The sequence below is a fragment of the Pristis pectinata genome, chromosome 30, assembly GCF_009764475.1.
Source record: "Pristis pectinata isolate sPriPec2 chromosome 30, sPriPec2.1.pri, whole genome shotgun sequence".
Taxonomy (NCBI): domain Eukaryota; kingdom Metazoa; phylum Chordata; class Chondrichthyes; order Rhinopristiformes; family Pristidae; genus Pristis; species Pristis pectinata.
The window spans coordinates 17350793-17369420 of NC_067434.1; the positions used below are offsets into that span (position 1 = coordinate 17350793).

Genomic DNA, 18628 nt, shown 5'->3' on the forward strand with positions numbered 1-18628 from the left:
CTGCCTGTTTCCTGCATTAGAAAGCAAGAAATAGGAGCAGGCTGTTCAGTCCCTCGTGCCTGCTCTGAACTTCAGTAAGATCATGGTTGATCTTCTAATCATTTATATTAGCAGCATATCCCTTCATTCCTTTAATATCTAAGTCTATTGATCTCAGTCTTGATTATACCGAACCTGCATTACACTCTGGGGTAGTGAACCTTGCCCCCTGGCCAACCACTGATGTGCCCAATTTTCTGAAAGGGATGAAAACTTTACTCAATGTGCTTGTTTTCTGTTCTTTGACCCTTGGTGGTGGTGTGAAATAGCATTGATGCTTCTTTGACAATGTATTATTTTTCATTGGTACCAAATGACATTCACACAAGTTTCAGACCCATGGTGACTTAGTACATACCTGTCACATTACCCATGTTCATCCCAGGTCAGCACAGATAGGGGGAGAGAACAAGTCCTGAGCTGTGTCAAAGCCGTGCAAGGCCACAAGGATTTATGGTCGCAGCCCTCTCCCACCAGAAGAGGTTGAAGGGAGGACCTATTTATTGCACCATGGCTCATAAGCAACTCATTCAGAGATTGAGGACTTGCATCCTAATGGAGGGGTGTAATGGATTGCAGTCTCGGAACTAAGAGGGATATTTCCGACAACAAAAGATGGTGGGAGTTCACATCATTCGAGTCTAATGGGGAAGTAGCTGGAATGATTAGCTGGAAATATCGGGCTTTGTTCTCTTTTTAAATAACATAAATAGCTCAGAACCAGGCAACTTGGCCCAACAGAACTGTCACAGCTCATACACAACTCTTCTTCCACATTTGTTCAATGCATTTTAATAACATTTTCTTCTATTTCTCTTGTACTTATTCAACTGCCCTCTAATCTTTAGATTATAAAGATCACCATTGTCCTTGGAACAGATGTTTACTTCCAACTTGTATACTGGTATTGAACAATTTCTCTCTTGGTAACTGCTAAGATTCTTGGGTGTGGTGTGATCAGTATTCAATAGTAATGTTCTGGGATCAAATTCACAGCACCAGAGGACTGAATATTAGTTAAATTTCACACTAAGTTGGTATTGAGGTTAGTTAAAATTTCAACATGCATTTTAGAGCAATAAAATTACCTAATAAATTACAGCCTCTAGTTTTCATGTTTGTTTTCAGAATTTGTGTACTATTCTATTTTCTTTCTTTCACTCTCTTTGAACTCTTGTCTCTGGCACCTTGTTTGTTCATTTTTGGGTTCTCGTTGTTCGCTAGGCCAGTGTTTATTTCCCATCTGTAATTACCCTGAGAAGGTGGTGTTTAGCCACCATCTTGAACTGTTACAATCGTTGTGATAGGTGGGACTATGGGGGAGTTCCAGCATTTGGACCCAGTGATGACAGAGAACCAGCAATGTTTTCCCAAGTCAGGAAGATGTGGACTTGGAACTTAACAGGAGGTGGTGTTCCCATGCCCCCACTTCCCTTGCCTCTCTCTGGTAGACATTGAGAGCTTAGGAGTAGCACAGCTGAACAACTGCAGTGCATTTTGTAGATGTGACAAGCTGGAACCACTGGTGGTGAAGGGAATGAATATTTCGAATGGCTGAGATGCTGTTCAAGCAGGCTGCTTTGGTGAGTATCTCAAGAGTTGGAGCTGTTTTTCATTTGGGCAAGTAGAGAGTATTCCATCATGCTGCCTTGTAGATATTGTTTGGGCTTTAGGGTGTCAGGAGGTGAGTCATTTGCTGCATAGTACCCAGCTTCTGACATGCTCTTGTGGCTGTAGTATGCAAGTTGTTGCTCCAGTTGAGTTTCTAGTTGCTAAATGGTGGAGACTCATGGTAATGCCATTGAATGTCTTCTGGACAGCTTCTTTTAAAGGATTGACTCTTCAGATATTTTTTCTTGAAGTCTGTGTCTGAGATGACAATCTTACATCTTAAGTCACCTTCAAGCCAAATGCTCTTGCTGGGATATTGCCTGTCATGATTATTTAATAGATTCCAATCATTCTGTGGTAGGGAGAACGACAAGTTCTTATCCTTTTAGTTCAGGTTAATATTCATTCAGGACAAAAATGTTTCCAGCTGCAATCTGTCAATAACTGCACCATTGCCAGGTGGTGACAAGGTTGGAAGCTTGTCATTTTTGTAGTGGGTGTTTGAAAAACTGAGTATTGAGAGCCTGTAATATGTGGGACTGTTTGGTGGTAACTCATTGTGCCACTGCTGTCAGACACACACTTGCACCTGAGATAATTGAAATCAGTGCCGGGGTATGGGTTTGTTGAATCATCCCTAAGGGATAAACTGCATTTTATTTGACTCTGCTTCTTACCATCTCTATCACCATCTCCGATACTCTTTTCCAAATCTTTCTGTAATGCCATTAAGCATTGGATGTATCATGGCACAGAGTTTGTGGGAGGTGATCATTCCGATGCCTCCTTGATTGACGTTCTAAATGTAGCTGTGCTTTAAACTTGAGGTTTCTGCTCTGATGTGTTTGATTTATTAAAGATACGCATTTACCTCTAATGTGCTTGATAACAAAGACCTAAATCATTTGGTGAATACACATAACTAAGTTAACCAATGAGGGGCAGCACGGTGACACAGCTGGAAGCTGCCTCACCACTCCAGTGACCTGGGTTCAATGTAGACTTCCAATGCCGTCTCTCTGGGGTTAGTCATTCTGCCTGTTGTTTCCTCAGTGGGTCTTTGTGACCCCTTGTTTAACAGTCATGGTTGATGCTGAAATGACATTTGCCTTTGCTGACGGGAAAAGTTGGTCTTTTGCATCTTTTTCATGCTTTTTCCAAAGTGCTTTGCAGCCAGTGAAGTACTTTCAAAGTGCAGTGGCTGTTATATTGTGGAGAATTGGGCAACCAATTCATGCACGGCTAGATTTCACAAACAGCTAAGAAATAATGACCAAAAGTAATGTTGATAAATATTGACAGGAATTGAAGGATTGCTCCCTGGCTTCTCTTGGGGGGAGGGGGATGGGGGGAAGAATGACCTGATCTTTTATACCCACCTGAGAGGGAAACACAAACTTCGCTGTGGTTAAAAGATATTGTACCAGGTCTGCAAATGTCATTTAAGGACATACACATTTCTGTACAAAGGTTGCCATCTCTTAAAATGCAGCACACCATGGCTGCTCCATTGTATCGACCTTGAATTTTTTTGATCTCTAGTCTGGAATGGGTCTTCACCCTGTAATCGCTGAACTCTGAAACAAGGGTCCCACCAGCTGTTTTATCTTGTTGAAAGGCTGTTCTCTAGTGCATCTTTCTCTAGTGGTCTCAGCAGGCACATAGATCTTTTTGTTTAATGGTTATTGATTAATGATTAATCTGAAAGCATTTGCATTGGGATAGCAAGGTAGATTAAATGCTCGAGTCTTTGGAGGAAGATTTGGACCCACAACCTTCTGGCTCAGGGAATGCAACTGATGAGCCAAACTGATTTGTGAATTACTCCTTAAGTAATGTTGTGGCCTGAGTGGATATTGTGATGATATAAAGAGTGGTGCAGTTCTGAAATTCCTTTGAGTTATAATCAAAGACTCTTGCTACTATTGATGACTCAAGTTTCTGGTGACTTCTTTGCTTCAAAGTTGAATGTGAAACATTTTTGATGCACACTTTAAACTGGGCTCATTAACCCCAGACTCGCTCAACTTCTCACTTCTGACAACACATTAGTAAATGATGCGTAATCAGCAATATCCAGAGCAGGTTGATGATGCTCGAAGGAATACTGGCCGAGCTCTTTAGCTGCTCACCTAAAGTTGTTCTTTAATGTTTTTCCATAGCTGGGAATGTTTTAATCTTACGGATTTCTTTGCTGGATTAAAACCAAAATGTGCTGGAAATACTCAATAGGCCAGGCAGCATCTGTGGGGAAAAAAAGATGAGAAATATAAACAGAAGTAGCCAAATAGCCCTCGTACCTTCTCCAAGATTATGGTTGATTTTTCACTTTAGTGCCACTTTCCTGAATTAACCCCATTTCCTTTGATTCCCTTTAATATTGAAAGGGTTTCAATCTCTGTCTTGATGTATTGAATGACTAAGTCTCCACACCCCTCTTAGGTGGTGGATTTCAAAGATTAATTCACCTCTATGTGAAGAAATATCTTCTGTCAATAGCTGACCCTCTTCTATTTGAGGTGGCGACCTTTGCTTCTAGAGGGCTGTACATAATTGGAAGATGTGTTCTGGTACTCAAAATCTCTTGCAATTAAGGCCAATAAATTGTTTGCCATATTGTATGTTAATTTTCAGTGATTTGTGCACAAGAAGACCCAGCTGCCTCTGAACACTAACACTGTTTAATCTCTCTCCGTTTAATTCCTTTCTATTCTTTCTTCTACCAACCGCAATATTCCATCTGTTGTGTCCTTGTTAATGTTGTTGTGCATCTCCTTGAAATCTCTGTTTCCTCCTCAGAGACTCAACTCCTAACTTTGTATCAACAGTAAACTTGGATATAGTACACTTGTTCCCTTCATCTAGTTAGGAACAGCTGAGGCCCCTACACTGATTCCTGCAACACCTCACTGGTCATGCCCCCCACCCCCCCAACCCAGAAATGATTTTTTTATTTCCTAATGTTTTCTGTCCAGTCAACAATCGTCAATCCCCACCATGATATTACTCCAATTAGTGTGCTCTAATTTTATTTAATCAGTTATTGCATGGCATTTTATTGAAGACCTTTTAGAAGTTCAAATTCACTGGTTTCCCCACATCTATTTGGCTAGTTAGAAACTCAAAAACATTCCAATAGTTTTATCAAACGTAATTTCCCTTTTCCTTACTCAACCCAATCATTTTATTACTTCCCATGTGCCCAATGACCACTTCCTTTATAATAGATTCCAGTGTTTTCCCTAGCACTGATATCAGTTTAACAAGTTGATCATTTTGTTTTCTCATTCCCTCTTTTATTAAATAGTGTGGTTACATGTATTACCTTCCATCTGTGGTAACTGTTCTAGAACCTGTGCAGTTTTGCAAGATGGCAACCAGTGCATCCACTATCTTCAGAGTCACCTCTTACAAAGCCCTGGGATGCAGGTCACCAGATCCTGGGGATTTATCTGCTTCCCATCCAGTTAATTTCTCCAGCGCTAGTTTTTTTTGTATGAACGCTAATTTCTTTGAGCTTCTCATTTAGTCTAGAATTTTTGTTCTCACTCATTTTTCAGGAGATTTTGTGTCTTCCATGAAGTCAGATACTAAAAATTTAATTTCTCTATAGTTTTTGTACCCCAGTACAATTTCTCCAGACATTCTATGTAAGGGATCCATATTAATTTTAAGTAATCTTTCCTGTTTTCATGTTTGTAGAAACTCTTAAAATCAGTTTTTGTTTCTTGCTAACCATTCTCACATTGTTTTTCCTTAAAATTTCCTTGTTCCCTCTTTGTTGATTTCGTCAGCATGACCTCCTTTGTTCTACTTATGCCATTTGTTCCCATCTGGACAGTAACAACTAGATCTTTCCTCCAGCCCCCAAGGAGATGTCCTTAATCTTGTCTGTGGGCAGACAAGATGGCCTTCAGGATTCGTGTTCAACGTTGCAGAGAATAGTGCCTACCCCTTCGTTGTACTGCCCCTTGTGAAGAGCAGACTCAATGGGCCAAATGGCCTAAATCTACTCCTATGTCTTATGGTTACCAATTTGTTCCTTTCCACTCCCCCAATTTGTCCTAACTTCTGTAGTGCAGTGGTCTATTTACTCATCTTCCCTGCAGTCTCTGCTTTTAACCATGCACGTTGCAAGAATCTAATACCTGGTGAACAAGTAAGGCCCAAAGCTCTGCCACCATCACCATGCCTGCCTCACTCTTATTCATGTCTCCCTGTCTTCCTTCATTGACCAGTTCAGCAGTACTTCATCCAGATATGTGATCATCTCATGGACCAAAGTGAAGAGATAATGCTCCCTCTCCCCAGTGCATTGCAGTTTTGGAATCCCAAACTCCACCTCATCAATTCTTGAGCCAAGTTTCCTCCAGCTGCAGACAATCTGCAGCTGTGGTTGCCATGGTTCCCATCAGCTCCCACCTACTCCAGTGACATGTCACCTGCCTTGCCTGTCTCTGAATATTTATTCAATTTAATCAATTTATTTTAATTCCATCACCATATCCCTAACCTCACTCAAATACCTCAATCACTGGAGTCTACATTCTCGATATGCTGCACTCAAAGAGTGCTGTGTTTAAAAATAAAGAAACCATTAACTTTTCAGGTTGATAATCTTTAATGAGAATTGGAATAAAATTGAAGCTTTAAAAAAAGATAAAAATGGAGAGTGAGGGGGGGGGGGGGGAATAAAAGGGAAGGTGTATAAAGTAGTGGAAAGCAGAAAAGGTTAAATGAATCCATAACTGGCTGCAGCACAAACCTTTCCAAACAAAACTTGGTTTGTCCTCAAGACCCCCTTGCAATGGGACTGGGGTTATTTACTATAAATTGTGGGTTATATTTTTAAGGGTTTTAAATTAACTCTCCTGGTCTGCTGAGTCGAGAATTGGATATTTGGCAGCCCTACCCTGGATCACAAGTTACAGCACTCGCTGTATATGATGGCTATAATTTTTGTTTGACCAAGTACTTGACCCATACAGTTGGGAGGTCTGCATTATGGGTCCAATGTTGTTGCAGTTAGTGTTTGTTCCTTTTCTATAGGGGAGTGTGAGGGGTTATAGTGTGTTCAATGCATATAATTCCTATCACACTAAAACCTCTTTCCTTGCTTTGCAGGTATGCCAGAGGTTTCCAGTGTGGAACAGTCAGCGGGTGTTGTACTGCTCGGGTACCTCTGTGCCCTCTAATGGTGAGTAGCACCAGTTCCCTGGTACAGCTGGGCCAAGAGCTTCATTCTTGAAAGGTCCCATGAGATTGTTCATGTGACTTGAGCAAATACAGAATAGAGCCACACTGCCAAATGCTTGTGCAGGAACCTGCACAGACAGATCAACAAAACACAATTACACAGCACCTTTCATGCAGGAAGACATCCCAAGGAGCGTGACAAGAGCAGGGCAAGTAATGGTGCCACAGTCAATGTAGAGTTGTTAGAAATAGTGAACCCTGGAGCATGAAGCATTGTTCTCAATCCTGGGTCAAGGAAAGTGTGGGATGCACAAGAGGCTGAAGTTAAGGATCAGCTGTCTCGGAGTAGTAGGCATGCAGAAAGTCACAGAAATGGGAAGGGACAAGACTGGAGGATTTGATCAATGACCCTCACTTTGCAGCTCTCGCTATCTTTGTTGGCTTGATACGCAGACTGTCACTCCCCATTATTTAACCTTGGGCTCGGTGTGTTTCGTCTCTTCAATTGGGAAGTTTAATCACATTATCTAGGGAGAGATTTCAGTGCTGCACTGTTGGAGGTGCCTCTTTTTAGGTGGTTCATTAGAGTGAGGCTTGCTCTCTCTGGTGGGTGTAAAAGATCCTATGGCACTATTTTGAAGAAGGGCAGGAGTGTTATCCTTGTTGCACTGGCCAATAGTTATCCCTCAGACAACATTACCAAAGATTATCTGGTCACTACATTGTTGTTTGTGGAGCTTGCTGTTCAAAAATGGATATTTATAAGATCTCTATTCGTCACATGTACATCGAAACACACAGTGAAATGCATCTTTTGTGTAGTGTTCTGAGGCCAGCCCACAAGTGTCACCATGCTTCCGGTGCCAACATAGCATGCCCACAACTTCCTAACCCATACGTCTTTGGAACGTGGGAGGAAACCAGAGCACCCGGAGGAAACCCACGCAGACACAGGGAGAACGTACAAACTCCTTACAGACAGTGGCCGGAATTGAACCCGGGTCACTGGCACTGTAAAGCATTACGCTACCCTCCTGCATTACAGCAGTGATTGCACTTTGACTCTGAGCATGATTTGATTTGCATATACTGTCAACCACCTCAGCAGGTAGACTAGTGCCGTTTACATTTCACTCCTATAAAGTGGGTGATACCAGATTAGCCATCTAATTATGTACACTCAGCAGCCAATCAGAAATTTCCCTCTTGCATCAACACTGAAGGATCAATTTAACATAAGGGAGCCCAAGCTAAACATTACATTGCATTTGGCCCATCATATACATGCTAGCTTCCAGCAGGGCCACTCCATTCCTCCTTACCTTATTCCTGTGCAGCCTTGAAATTTGTTCTTAAATGCCCATCAGCTCCCCATTGATTTGTCTGCCACTTATCTAAACCAGAGATAATTTACAGTAGCCAGTTAACCCACCATGGGTCCTTGAATGCAGGAGGAAACCAAATTACGTGGTGGAAACCCACATAGTCAGAGCATGAACCAGCAAACTCCACACAAATAGCAGCTGAGGTTAGGATTGAACTTGGGTCACTGGAGCTGTCACACAGCAGCACTAACCATGGCATCACCATGCCTCAGTGGTGTTAGAAGATGATTGCAGCTGGGAGTACTGATGTAATTTAAAGATGTACCATGAAAATTTTTAAATGGTTTAATGTAAGTTGCTATATGCATATTTATATTGTGAACTGATGCAAGGTAATTGCCACCTCCCACCATTAGTAGCGCAGCACCTCCAGTGGTGGGAGGGCTTAATTACAGGGGCAGCTTCCTCTTTTTTAAAAAAAAGATGCAGCTGCTGTAATAAATGTTGACGTTAAGAAACCTGGGAGTAAATGCAAAAGAAAAAAATGTAATTGCTCCTAAAATCTCCATCTCAAAGTGCCATTAATACCTGAAATTGAGACATTGTTTAACTGAATTTGAATCTAAATTTCTTGAGCCATCCTTATTGATTTTAGCCAGTAGTGATAATGAGACTTGTCCTGAAGGTATCTGGAATAGTATTTTCAAATTGGTTTCTCCAAAATGCAGCCCATGAGTTGTATATTATAGAAAGTGAAAATGCTGGAAACACTCAGCAGGTCAGGCAGCATCTGTGGAAAGAGAAACAGTTGAAGTTTTGGATCCAAGACCTTGCAAAGGGTTTCAGACCTCAAACGTTAATCATTTCTCTTTCCACAGATGCTACCTGATCTGCTGAGTATTTCCAGTATTTTCTATTTTTATTTCAGATTTACAGCATCTTCAGTTTTTATTTTCATTTTAAGATGACTTGTATAAACCCTTACAATTTCTCTCACTTGTTAACTCTATTGATTTGCCGTCTCGACTTTCATGGACCTAGAAGCTCTGAGGAAAGATTGCTCTGCAGTCCTCTCTGTGAAAGAAACATTCCAACTCTGACAATAAGATTCTGCTCCTGTCTTGACCTATCCCTGAAGTAATTTCTAGCCCAATAACCAGTTGTGATATCTATGCTTAAATAATTCTGGTTTCTTGAACCTTCCCCATGCCCATCACTCAACCACCTTCAGCTACCTTTGTCTCAGCTCTGGAATTCCCTCTCCTTTTTATTAAGGCGCTCTTTAAACCCTGTATGTTTGACTATATTTGGTCATCCGCACTAATATTTTGCATTGTGAGGTCAAAGTCAATTTGTTAATGTTTCTGTCAAACACCATGGTATTTTTTATTTTGCTAAAGGTGTAATATAAAGTTTGTACCTGCTGGCTCCAACCTGCAGTAGAAATTCTGGATGAGATGTAATAAGGAACCAGGTAATTCCCCTTGAAGTGAAAATGGCGTAGGGAAGAGGTTTGCGTAGCATTTTCCTGGCAGTTCTTTCACATCAATTTGTCAGGTGTATGTACAGAAGGAGTTGAAAGTAATTAGCTTCCCGCTTTAGAAGTTGCGTTCGGGGGACTGAGGAAATATTTATTTTACTCCTGACTCGTCAGTTTTATGTTGCCTTCAAAGGGGACTGATATCCATTCAAAACTGAGCTTATTTAGTCACCATCTGTCATTTGCCATCAAAGCTGTGATATTTACATTGAACTGTACCCGCCTTCTATTGCAACTTTTCTGTTTGCAGTTGCTGGTTTGTTTTAGTGATCTAAAACTATCAGCAGCAGTCCCAAAGGGACTTGGGGGTTTGTGTGTAGGTCACTAAAATCTCACAGACTAGCACAGGAACGAATCCACATGCCTCTCTTCACATCCAGTGTACTGGAGTATGAAAGGCACAGCATTACAAAACCCTATTTTGGCCATATCTGGAGTACAGTGAGAAGTTCTGCTCATCATACCGTAGCAAGGATCTATTGTCCTTGGAGGAAATGGGGTACAGATTTACCAGAATGTTACTGGACTCCAAGTGTTAACTAATCTAATAAATTCAGAAATTAAGATTGTATTTGTCAAATTTGGAAGGCTAAGGAAGAATCTGATTCATCTTCATGATGTCAAGGGACATGTATGGTAGATGGAGAGAAACAATTCCCATTGTTTAGAGGTCTAAGACCAGGTGGCATAGTCAAAGCTAGGGCTTTCAAGACTGAAGTTAGGAAGCACTTGTGAGAAGGGGTAGAAGTTTGGTTGGACCAGGGCAGGCCATTGGTGATGTTCACTCCATGGAACTTGAAGCTCTCAACCCTCTTGACCTCAGCGCCATTGATGTAAATAGGAGCGTGTGCACCGCCCCCCTTCCCGTCATCAATGACCAGTTCTTTTGTTTTGCTGACATTGAGGGTAAGCCTGTTGCCATGACACCATGTCACTTGGCTCTCTATCTCCTTCCTATACTCCAACTCATTATTTGAAAAGGTGGTAGGGATTTGGAAAACTCTTCCATAGTTGATTCCAGTCAATTGTTTAATTTTGAACACGAGATTTGATAGAATTTTATTAACCAAAGTTATTAAGATAATTGGGTAAAAGGCAGGAAATTGGAGTTGGATCAAAACCATCCTTGTTTTCATTGGCAGAATAGTCTTGAGAGGCTGAATGGCCTCCATTCTGTGCTACCTGTATTCTTGAGCATATTCAGAGCTGTTCACTTTCATTCTGGCAGCAAAACACAATTACACTGTTTGACTTTGCCACGGGAAGTATGTTTTTAAATGGTGTCTGAGCTGAAGGCAGAAATGGGAATTGGAAAGTTCTGGAGTTATTGAAGCTCTGATCAAGGGGGAAAGTTTCACAAAGAAGAATTATTTTCCTCTGTATTTTAAATGATTTTGTGGCCAAGAAATCTGGTGTAAAATTTGGAGCTTGAAATCTGATCGGTTTGTGCATTGAACCATAACTTCTATGCCTTTCATACTCCTGTCTCATGAGGATAGGAAGAGATGAATTTATGATCAATCCCAAACACTCAGCAAGTCAGCCATGAATATATTGGTTTAGGTGAAGAGATGTTCATTGATCTGCTGTTCAATCATGAATAATAGAAATAAGATGACGATATTGAAATTTGCTTAAAATCAGTGGGTAAATTGGTTTATTATTGTCACATGTACCGAGGTACAGTGAAAAACTTTTTGTTTTGCATGCCATCCATACAGATCATTTCATCGCATCAGTATGTTGAGGTAGTACAAGGGAAAAGTAATAACAGAATGCAGAATAAAGTGTTATGGTTACAGAGAAAGTGCAGGCAGACAATAAAGTGCAAGGCCATAATGAGGTAGATTATGAGGTCAAGAGTCCATTTTATCATACTAGGGGACCATTCAATAGTCTTATAACAACAGGATAGAAGCTGTCCTTGAGCTTGGTGGCATCTGCTTTCAGACTTCTGTATCTTCTGCCCAATGGGACAAGAGAGAATGTCCAGGGTGGGTGGGGTCTTTGATTATGTTGGCTGCTTTACTAAGGCAGCGAGAAGTGTAGACGAGAGTCCATGGAGGGGAGGCAGTTTCTGTGACGTGCTGGGCTGTGTCCACAACTCTCTGCTATTTCTTGCTGTCTCGGGCAGTGCTGTTGCCAGACCAAGCCATGATGCATCTGGATAAGATGCTTTCTGTGGTGCATCTATAAAAATTGGTGAGTGTCAAAGGGGACATGCCAAATTTGTTTAGCTTCCTGAGGAAGTTGAGGTGCTGGTTTGCTTTCTTGGCCATGGCATCTACATGGTTGGACCGGGACAGGCTATTGGTGATGGTCACTCCTCACAACTTGAAGCTCTCAACCCTCTTGACCTCAGCACCATTGACGTAGACAGGAGCATGTGCACTGCCCCCGTTCCCGTAGTCAATGACCAACTCTTTTGTTTTGCTGACATTGAGGGAAAGGTTGTTGTCATGACACCATGTCAATAGGTTCCCTATCTCCTTCCTGTACTCTGACTCATTGTTATTTAAGATTCAGCCTACTACAATTGTCATCTGCAAAGTTGTAGATGGAGTTAGAGCTGAATCTGGCCATGGCAGTCGTGAGTGTATAGGGAGTAGAGTAGCAGGCTGAAGACACGGCCTTGTGGAGCACCAGTCCTGAGGATAATTGTAAAAGACACTGTACTGCAAAGTTTTGTGAGACCCGTGACCTGGGTGCAGATAGTCGAGCTGCTTCACAGCATCAGCAACCCTTCCCCGGATGCTGCAGCTTCCTCCCACATCCAATAACGTGCAGGTTGGTGGGTTTATTGGGCACTGTAAATTGCCTCTAGTGTGTAAGGTAAGTGGTAGAATCTGGAGAGAGTTAATGGAAATGGGGAAGAATAAAATGGGACTTGAGTAAATGGATGCTTGTTAGTTGGATTCGGTGGGCTGGAGGGTCCTTTTTCTATTGTACGAATCTGCAACTTTACAGGGATTAGGGTTATACTGCAAGTTTAGCAACTAAAAGAGGACTGCCCCCTCCACCCCCTTACCCCACCTCCCACCACCTAATGCCAAGGCAGGATGGACAAGTCAGCTGGAGCCTCACTGAGCCCACTAACTCCAGTTCAAGAGCTGCACTGGCGGGTCACCCATGTTATACCACGGCAGCTTTCCCAGGTCAATCCCATCCTTCATGACACCAAAGGTGAAACACAACTTTGAATGCTGGGTTGCCAATGAAGCTGAAACTTAGTCTGAGGCAGTTTTGACTAAGTAGCCCCTCAACACTGTATATTTGTCATAAGATTGATGTTGGCAGTGACCTGATCACACACACGGGGCTTTCATTATTTTCCTTTTCATTGTCTGTTTCTTCTCTCTCTGCCCACTCTTGTTCACCCCTTTTTCCTCTGTCATTACTACCTTTCCCCACACACACACACACACACACACACACACACACACACACACACACACACACACACACACACACACACACACACACATCTTGCTGCCTGTCTTATTTTGCCACTTTCATTCTCTCTGTTCCTCTGGCTCCTTTTCCCTCGTTGGTGTAAATCTGCGAACTGTATTACGTTCCACCATGAGCAGGGAAAAGTATTCTCGTGTGGCCTTGACTTTTAGCTGCTGCTTGATGCAGGGCCAGGATGCTGTCGGGTGTTTATTTTATCTGAGGTACTTAATACTTGTGAAGTGGGAGATGAGTCAAGAAGCTCAGTTCGACCAGCTTCCTGTCAGGAGAAGGGAGGCTTTGCACAGGACCTGTACCTGAGGGCTATCGGGCACCACCTGCGTAACTGTGCCGATGTGGAGATTAGCGTGCACTCTGTCCTCGGGAAATGGCTTTGAGTGAATAGGCATCTTTGACGTGCTTGACCAGTTTGGGCCGTGGAGCTGCCATCTGTCTCTGCTGAGCATAAATGTGAAGAGTTGCTCCAACTGGCTGTGTCTCGGCCACTTGCTGAGAGATCAGAGGAAAGGTTACACTTTGTATTGTTTTAGTATGCAATTTATTGTAATTTACTTACAAACCCAGACACTGCTGTCCTCTACAACAGCAGTAAGTTCCAGTTATCAGTTATTTTCAATAAAGCAAAAAAAATGTTCTAATCCGGCAACACTAAGCCACCTCGGGTAGTATTAGGGCAGGTCATCAAAAGTTTGTTCAAAAAGAGACCACCTTAGAGTGGTCTTGGCAGGTTGGGGAGCACTACTAATTGTGGAGCGATTGAAGTGCAGTAACCCACTGGTTAAGTTGGTGGACTAGTATACAGATATCTGATCCATTGATTTGGAGACTCGTGTTCAGATCCCACCTTGGCTGCCAGAAGATTCAATTAGAAGTAATTAAATAATTCTGGGGAGAAAACTGTTTGTATAGAAACTGGTAATCATAAAATTATTGGATTGCTGTAAAATCCTTTGTAGTCTAGTGAAGTAAATCAGCCTTCCTTACCCAGTCTGGGTGTATGTGACCCTAGCCCAACCGACAGAGTTGACGCTTGACATCTGTCTTGGGTTGACAGGCTGTGACTAGTGGGATGGACAGGAATGGGTTCATGGTCCGTTTCAACAGTGTGGCTGAGGAGACCAAATGTAACATTTGCTGATGACTTGAATGTAAGTAAGAATGTGAGTAAGGATGACATGGCAAGTATGAGGTTGTACACAGGATGAGTGGGCAGCAATCTGGCTGATGGAATAAGTGTGGAATAATTGCAAGGTTTGGTAGAAAAATGCAGAAACTGAGTTTTATTTTTAAAAGGGTGAGAGATTTAGAAATGTTGATATTCAAAGGATCCTGGGTGGTGGTGTACACAAGTCACTGAAAACTAGCATACAGGTCCAGCAAGCAGCGAAGGAGATGCACGATATAGTGGCCTTTATTGCTGGAGGATTTGAGTACAAGAATAAAGATGTATCATCACAATTATCTCGTGCCTTGCCTAACATGGCATGTTGTGTACAATTCTGGAGTCCCGTCCATCTCTGTTTTGAATGCAATCGATGACGGAGCTTCTACAACCCTTCCTGGGTAGAGAATTCCGAATATCTGCCCCTGTCCCCACACCCCCTTTGAGTGAAGGAATGTTTCCTCAGTCCTAAAAAAGGATATACTTGCAAAGTTGAAACATAGTGAAGATTCAGGTCTGTCATATGAGGAGAGATTGAGTCAGCTAGAGGCCTCTATTCTGCAGAGATCAGAGGAATGAGAGGTGACATAGATAGGAACAATATTCTTAAAGTGCTCAATAGGGTAGAGGCAGGACAGCTGTTTCACCTGACCAGGGATCATTGCCTTATAATAAGAAGTAAGCCACTTAGGAGTGAGATGAGGAAACCTTTCACTCAAAGGGTGGTGAATGTTTGGAATTCTTTACCCAGGAAGGGCTGTGGAGGCTCACCCACTGATTGCATTGAAAATAAGTTGATGGGTTTCTGCATATTAGAGGAACCAAAGGATTTGGAGAACGGGCAGGAAAGTGATGTTGAGTGAGAAGATCATGTAGAAAGTGGTGCAGGCATAAGGGGAACAAAGTACCTGCTTCTATTGAAGTTCTTCATTGCAGCCAGTTCTCACCATTCTCCTTTCCTCTCTCTTCACAGATGTAACTGTCATATACCAGAACGGGCTACCCGTTCTCTCCCTCAATCTACCATCGCGGCGAGAGCGTTGCCAGTTCACCCTCCGACCCATCTCGGACTCTGTCGGGGTTTTCCTGAAGCAGCTGCAGGCAGAGGATAAAGGCATCGACCGAGTCGCCATCTACACTCCAGGTACCTCAGCAGTCTGGGAGCCGAACCTGCAGTCTGCGAATGGGGATGGTTACTGAATGAAAGAAAATATTGGATCTTTCACACTGGGCTAAAATTGGAACTAAGCATCTCACTCAGAGCTAGTGGTTGAAAAATCAGTGCCCTCACTTAAGTTTACAGCAAAAATGTAAGTTGAAGTATAAAGTGAAGTTTAGTATGGAAGTGCACGAGTCTCTATTTCCCTTATTAATTATCTTGCAGCAATCCCTTGACCCCGCCAGCGGGAGAGTTGTGGAAAAGCCAGCATGTCTCTAATTTGGGAAATGTCGCAAGACTAGAAATGAAAAATAGACAATAGGTGGAATGTTTGGGGAGGGAAAAAAAAAGGTTTCAAAATTGGTAATAAAAGAAGTTCAGTTGATAATCTTAGTAAAAATTTCTTACAAAAGTTATCAGTTGTTAGAATCTTAAAGCTTAAGGTGAGGTTTAAGAACAAAGCAAGGTGTGATTTCTCTGAGCTTGCTGTTCAAGCTGCTGTGAAATGTGAACAAGGATGTTCATGCTGGAGTATCGATTGATTCTTTCTTGCTCTCTCTCACACACACAGTAAAGCCGTCAAAGGTTATGGGAAGATGGCAGGAGAATGGGGTTTAGAAGGGAAAAAAATCAGCCATGATTGAATGACAGAGCAGAGTCGATGGGCCAAATGGCCTAATTCTGTTTCTATGTCTTATGGATTGGTACACTTCGCCAAATCCAGAGGCCATTATGGAAAATACAGTAATTCTGGTGGTGAGACCTGAAGTTAATCTGATTAAAATTGTTAGTTTGAGTTCCTGGTTCTTTTTGCTCTCCTTCAGGAACCCAGTCCCACAATACAAAATAAATTCCAAAGATGCTCAAAATTTAAACAAAGTGCTGGTAATTCTCAGCGGGTTGGATAGCATCTGAGGAGAAAGAAATGGTGAATGTTAACAAGAGACACAAGAGACTGCAGATGCTGGAATCTGGAGCAAAAAACAAACTGCTGGAGGAACTCAGCAGGTCAGACAGTATCTGTGGAGATAAAAGGCAAGACCTTGCATCAGGGCTGCATTAAGAGTGAATGTTTGATTACAAACTGGTGTTTCTCTGTCCACAGATACTGCCTGATCTGTTGAGACTTTCTCTTGTTAACCCCTTTTCGCAGTTGTTGTGCAACTTCATGGGGCCATAAACAAGCATTTGGGGATGAAGTTACATCCCTTGAGCAGGTTTTCACATGTTGTAAGAGGTGGTTTACAAGATGTTTACAAAGTGTGGAGCAGGCATGTGGTGGGATTTGTAGTTCCTTGTTGCTTGGGATATGGATAAGATTGGCATTCATTGACCATAAGTAGTGGTGAGCTGGTTTTTTGGGTGGCATGTTGGAGGACAGGAAAGAGTTAAGCCCACTGCTGTGGGGTTGTAGTCACAAGAAGGCCAAACCAGGTAAGGATGGCAGATTCCATTCCCTAAAATGGCATTAGGGCATTCATGACCCAGTTGGATTTATCAAACAATTAAGCAGCTTTTATGATTGCCATTTGTATATACAGTATGTGTGCACTAGATGATTCTGTTGGTTCAATTTAAATTTCTTGGTTTAATACCTTAGAGACCAAAGGGGTAATCTATGAGCCAGGTGATGTAGGTGAGGTCCTAAATAATACCTCTCATCTGTATTCACCAAGGAGAAGGGCATGGAAGACGGTGAGTTCAGGGAGAGGTACATGGATAACCTGGGTCAGATCAGTATTAAGAAGGAGGAGGTGTTAAATGTCATGGGATGCATAAGGGTTGATAACCCTCCAGAGCTGTATAAGATCTATCCCAGTTTGCTGTGGGTGGGGGGGTGGGGGGGGGAGGGGAAGATTTTTGCATCTTTGTTAGCCACAGTGAGGTGTCAGAAGACTTGAAGATAGCTAATGTTCCCTTATTTAAGAAGGGCAGCAGGGATGAGCCAAGTAACTACAGGCTAGTGAGCCTTGAATCAATGGTAGGGAGATCATTGGAGAAGATCCAAGGGACAGAATTTACTTTCATTTGGAAAGCATGGGCTGATCAGCGATGATCAGCTTGGCTTTGTGTAGGGGAAAGCCTGTCTCACTAATTTGGTTGAGTTTTTGAGGAGGTAAGTAAGAAGATTGATGAAGACAGGCCAGTAGATGTTGTCCATGTTGACTTTAGTGAGGCATTTGACAAGGACATGGGATACAAGGAGAGCTGGCTAATTGGATCCAACGTTGACTTGGTAATGAGAAACAGAGGGTAGTGTCGGAAGGATGCTTTCCTGTAAACAGTGGATTCGCAGAGATCAGTGCTAGGACCTGTGTTTGTGATGTATATTAACGACTTGGATGTGACTGTATGAGGTATGATTGGTAAATTTGAGGATGACATAAAAGTTGGTGGTGTTGTGGTCAGCGAGGAAGGTTGTCCACGGCTACAGCAGTATATAGATCGGATGGAGAATTTGGCAGACCATTGGCAAATGGAATTTAATCATGACAAATGTGAAGTGCTGCATTTTGAGAAGCCAAATAGGGGTAGGATATGCGTTAAATGATGGGGGGCTAAGGGATGTTGATGAACAGAGGGACTTTGGGGTTCAAGTCCATAATTCTGTGAAAGTAGCAATGCGGGTAGATAGGGTTGTGGCATGCTTCCCTTCATAGGTCTGGGCATAAAATATAAAAGTCAGGACTTTATCTTGCAACTTTACAAAATGCTGGTTAGACTGTACATGGAGTATTTTGTACAGTTCTGGTCACTACACTATAGGAAGAGGTGGTGGCACTGAGAAAATGGAGAAGCGATTCACCAGGATGTTGCCTAGTTTGGAGGACTTCAGTTCTGGGGAGAGATTGGAGAGGCTGGGCGTGTTTTTTCCTGAAGCGAAGGAGGCTGAGGGGTGACCTGATAGAGTGTATAAAAATTATGATGGGTGTAAATAGGGTGGATGGTCAGAAACTTTTTCCCATGGTAAGAGTATCAAAAACAAGAGGTTTAAGGTGGGAGGAATGAATTTTAAAGGTGGAGGGGGGGGAGCGGTTTGAGGAGAAAGTTATTTATACACAGAGTCGTTGCTATCTGGAATTTGCTATGAGAGGAGGCGGTGGAGTTGGATACAATCACTATTC

At 42.4% G+C, this 18628-nt stretch overlaps 1 protein-coding gene across 1 annotated transcript in view; it reads left to right on the plus strand.

Moving 5' to 3' along the window:
* The window catches only part of mcu (mitochondrial calcium uniporter), a 135277-nt gene that overhangs the window by 99999 nt on the left and 16650 nt on the right, over positions 1-18628 (plus strand). The window contains exons 2-3 of the mRNA XM_052041313.1: positions 6775-6847; positions 15318-15488. Of these exons, the coding sequence (XP_051897273.1) occupies positions 6775-6847; positions 15318-15488 (244 nt within the window). The remainder of the gene's footprint in view (positions 1-6774; positions 6848-15317; positions 15489-18628) is intronic.